This window comes from Melospiza melodia, unplaced genomic scaffold (assembly GCF_035770615.1).
Source record: "Melospiza melodia melodia isolate bMelMel2 unplaced genomic scaffold, bMelMel2.pri scaffold_37, whole genome shotgun sequence".
Lineage (NCBI taxonomy): Eukaryota > Metazoa > Chordata > Aves > Passeriformes > Passerellidae > Melospiza > Melospiza melodia.
The window spans coordinates 7,794,328-7,798,684 of NW_026948690.1; the positions used below are offsets into that span (position 1 = coordinate 7,794,328).

General features: G+C 49.4%; 1 protein-coding gene across 1 annotated transcript; it reads left to right on the forward strand.

The window, feature by feature from the left end:
• Positions 1-3,221: 3,221 nt before the first annotated feature.
• On the forward strand, positions 3,222-4,154 carry LOC134434506 (olfactory receptor 14A16-like). Its single transcript, XM_063183163.1, has one exon. The coding sequence runs from the start codon at positions 3,222-3,224 to the stop codon at positions 4,152-4,154; it is 933 nt and encodes a 310-aa protein (XP_063039233.1).
• The last annotated feature ends 203 nt before the right edge of the window (positions 4,155-4,357 follow it).

A 4,357-nucleotide genomic window follows, 5' to 3' on the forward strand; every position in this document is an offset into this window, starting at 1 on the left:
ATGAACTCTTTCAGTGCTTCCATCCTCCCTGGAGTGAGAGAAAAGGACAAAGTGCAGGCACATAGAGGAGCAACATGAAGACACCGAGGTCAGTGAAGAGGAAGTTGAGTCCCAGATGGGAGGGATGAGGAGATGTCCTGATCTTGGGGCTGAAATCCTCTTGTAAAGCTATGGAGAAGGATGTAACTGATACATCAGACTCTCTTTTTCCCAGTATCACATTGAAAAGTACGAGGAAATGACTTGTTCAGCAAAGGCCTCCGTGCTAAAGTAAGCAAATGTTGAAGTAGCTGTGATCCCATGAGAAGTTTGAACACTGAAAAAGCGAAGAGTGATGAGATCCTGTGCTTTCCGAGGGAGAAGAAAAAGATCTCTGTTCTCAGAGATGAAGATGACTTCAGAAATAGATGATGAGGACCTTTGCTCTTAAACAGCTCATCTTTAAACTAATACCCCATAAGTTGACATGGCCCACAAACACAACTGTAAAAGAGCTTTGAACAACTGGGAAGGATGTCCCAATTGCAGATTTTTCTGGGCAGTTGCTTTTCATGGAAATTGAGAGCCACAACAGAAGTGTTTCTTCTGGAGAAGTCTCCATAGCATGAAAGAGAGACTCCTCTCCCTAAGTGAACTCAAGAAAGACTATTCTAGTTGGGGTAAACTGACTGAAAATTCTAGGTTTGTCTCTTTATACTATCAGTAAGAAAGAAAAGGTTGTAGGGAGAGAAGAAGTCTTCTGAAAGTTTTGTTCTTATTACTCTTTCTTTTAGTTGCTATTAATGAAATTTTCCTTATACCCTCTTTAAGTTTTGAGCCTGCTTTGCTGTTCTCCTAATCTTATCACACAGGAGGAAATGAGTAAGTATATTCTAGTGAGTGCACTGGTAATTAGCCCACACTGGACCCACAACAATAAATGCTGCATTCTCCAAGAAATCTCAAATAGGTGAACGAAAACCACTACAGAAATATTTCTGATGAACTGAACTAGAGCAGAGGGAAATCAAGGCAGAGCCATGGTTTGTCGGGACTTGTTTGATCCTAATGAGCCACGTGGTGCATTTGGAGATGAGCCCTGGAATCTTAGGGCCTGAGAGGAGATTGCACAAACCTTTCCAGGAGTCCAAGTCAGAAAAAAAACCCAAAGTGTCTCAAATCATGGATGTGTCCCCCTGAGGTCCATCTGCTACACAGGCTCCTCATGGACTTCTTGGAGGAGAGATTTGGAGGCCAGGATGGCACAAAAACTTCTAAGAGATTCAGTGTGGAAAGGAAAATCCAAAGTACTTTAAAAACCTTGAGTATCCTAAAGTATTAATGAGCTCCACTGAGTGTCAGTACAAAGATCTCAAGGGACTCGTTAAAGCAGATAATTGGGGCCATGATTGCACAAGCCTCTCACAGAGTCTCTATCTAAAGGGAAACACCAAGTACCCTAAAATAATTGAAGTACCTGAAGCATTAATGAGCCCACAATGTGTAGTTATTGACAAAGCCTCTCCAGGGACTAATTACAGCTGATAATTGTAGGCCATGATTGCAAAAACCTCTCAGAGACTCCAAGGCAAAAGCCAAACCCAAAGTCCTTTGAAAAACTCTGTGAGCATTAAGGAGACCCCAAGGCCATTCCTGAGCAAGGCTCCCCAGGGACTCCTTCCAGCAGATCCTTGAGGGCACTGGGATGTGGGCTAGGGGGGGGTGCTGAGGGCAGGACAATGAGCTTACAGTGCCCAGCCTGGCTGAGGCTGTGCCAGGAGGCCCCAGGGCCTCAGGACAAGGTGTCTCCTCACAGCCCTTGGTGGCACAGACACTGCTGTGCCCCAGGGCACCAAGACTTGACTTCTCCTTGTTCCAACATGTCATCACTGCCTCCAGTTCTCTGCTCTGCCTGGAGTCTGGGGACATTTTCTCAGTCGTGTCCCTCTCTGGGACCCATTAAAAGTCCACAAAACTTTGAGCTGGATTCTGACTTGGAGTTCTGGAGAAGTTTCTTCAGCTCCCTCTCAGGGACTGATGTTCAGGGCCTGAGCACAAAGCCCCAGAGGCTCATTAAAGTCCTTCTGCTGTGTCTGTGCTGCTGAGCTGGCTGGGCTCCAGGCACAGAGGCAGCTCCTGATAACCAATAAGAGCTTCAAAAGCACATTTCTCTTGATGAGCAGCTCTTCTGCCAGCCCAGCAGGGCTGGGGCACTGCCTGCAGCCATCCCGGGCAAAGCACAGAGGCACAGAGAGCTTCAATCATTCAGGTCTGGGAAGGTGCTGAGAAGTGCCTGGGGCAGAATCACTGCCAGCCCTTGGCACAGGAACCTCTGGCTGCAGGACAATGCAGCTGCAGCTCCTGGAGTGATCTCCTAAAGCTGGAACATTCTAATGCCTACAGACTCTGTGAGTACATTCTCTGATTGTCTCTTGTGCAGAGCAGCGAGGGGTGCCCAGGGCTGTTCTGCAGAGCAGGGTCCTGCAGCCCAGGGCACTGTGCTGGGGCAGGGACTCTGCTGCCTGCCAGGGACAGCTCTCAGCCATCCCTGGCAGCTGATCCCAGCACTGGGGAACATGGTCTGGGTGGGAGGAGACAGTTGGTCAGGCTTGGAAGTGTTCTCCTTGTGTGGGGTGGATGCTGCATTGTTCAGGACTGCTTCCAGGATGGCATTTAATGCCAGAACAAATAGATTATACAGGGAGCACAGCAAGGCAGGGGCTGCATGAAAGGGAATTCCCTGCTTTTTGAATATACTGTTCTGGGTTGCCTGGATAGGAAAGTGCACATAGATATTCATCTCTCAGTTCAGGTTGAGAAAAAAACCCCAAAAAAACCCCCAAAATTCTCTCAGATGTTAATAAACCAGGCAGTGACAGAAATCCTTGCAGGGCCCCTTAGAGGCAGCATCAGTGTTGCTTTCCCAGTCTCCTCAGTGTTCCTGTGATGTTGCCATCAGAGCCTGCAGAGCCAAAGCTGCCCCTGGGCAGTGCCAGAGCTGGGAGGGGTCTGCAGGGCAGAGCTGAGCCCCCAGGGCTGGGCTGGGCTCTGGCAGCACTGGCAGGGCCCAGCCCTGGGCACAGGGAAGCAGCTGCTGGCAGGGACAGCTCCACGTAGCAGAGCCCTGGGCAGGCAGTGGGAGGAAAGTGCCCCCAAGCTGTGCTGGGATATTTAAAGTCCTCTCCAAACCCAACTATTCCATGATTACTTTTCTTACAGATCCCCATGCCAAGGCACAGTAAATGTCCAACAGCAGCTCCATCAGGCACTTCCTCCTCCTGGCATTGGCAGACATGCGGCAGTTGCAGCTCCTGCACTTCTGCCTCTTGCTGGGCATCTCCCTGGCTGCCCTCCTGGGCAACGGACTCATCATCAGCACTGTAGCCTGCAGCCACCACCTGCACACACCCCTGTTCTTCTTCCTGCTCAACTTGGCCCTCAGCGACCTGGGCTCCATCTGCACCACTGTCCCCAAAGCCATGCACAATTCCCTCTGGGACACCAGGGACATCTCCTACACTGGATGTGCTGTCCAAGTCTTTCTGATTTTCTTCTTCCTCTCAGCAGAGTTTTCTCTCCTGACCATCATGTGCTACGACCGCTACGTGTCCATCTGCAAACCCCTTCACTACAGGACCCTCCTGGGCAGCAGAACTTGTGCCCACATGGCAGCAGCTGCCTGGGCCAGTGCCTTTCTCAATGCTCTCATGCACACAGCCAATACATTTTCCCTGCCCCTGTGCCATGGCAATGCCTTGGGCCAGTTCTTCTGTGAAATCCCACAGATCCTCACACTCTCCTGCTCCAAATCCTATCTCAGAGAATTTGGGCTCCTTGTGTTTTCCATCTGTTTAGCATTGTGTTGCTTTGTGTTCATTGTTTTCTCTTATGTGCAGATCTTCAGGGCTGTGCTGAGGATCCCCTCTGAGCAGAGACGGCACAAAGCCTTTTCCACCTGCCTCCCTCACTTGGCCGTGGTCTCCCTGTTCCTCAGCACTGGTACACTTTATTATCTTAAGCCCCCCTCCATCTCCTCCCCATCCCTGGATCTGGCCCTGTCAGTTCTGTACTCGGTGGTGCCTCCAGTGCTGAATCCCCTCATCTACAGCCTGAGGAACCAGGAGCTGAAGGCTGCAGTGTGGAGACTGATGACTGGCGTGTTTCGGAAGCATTAAACTGCTGGCCAGTTTCTGCAAGTCACATGTAATAAAAGTCATCTTTGATACTTCTTGATGGTTTCATTTTCGTGGTTCTTTATCTATTTATTTTACTTTTTAAATCTTGTCCACTAATAAATATAATTATTTGTGCCATTTTTCATTTTGTTTCTCTCCACCTTCCTTGTGGCCACAGACTGTTTTAATAAGGGACTGCACTC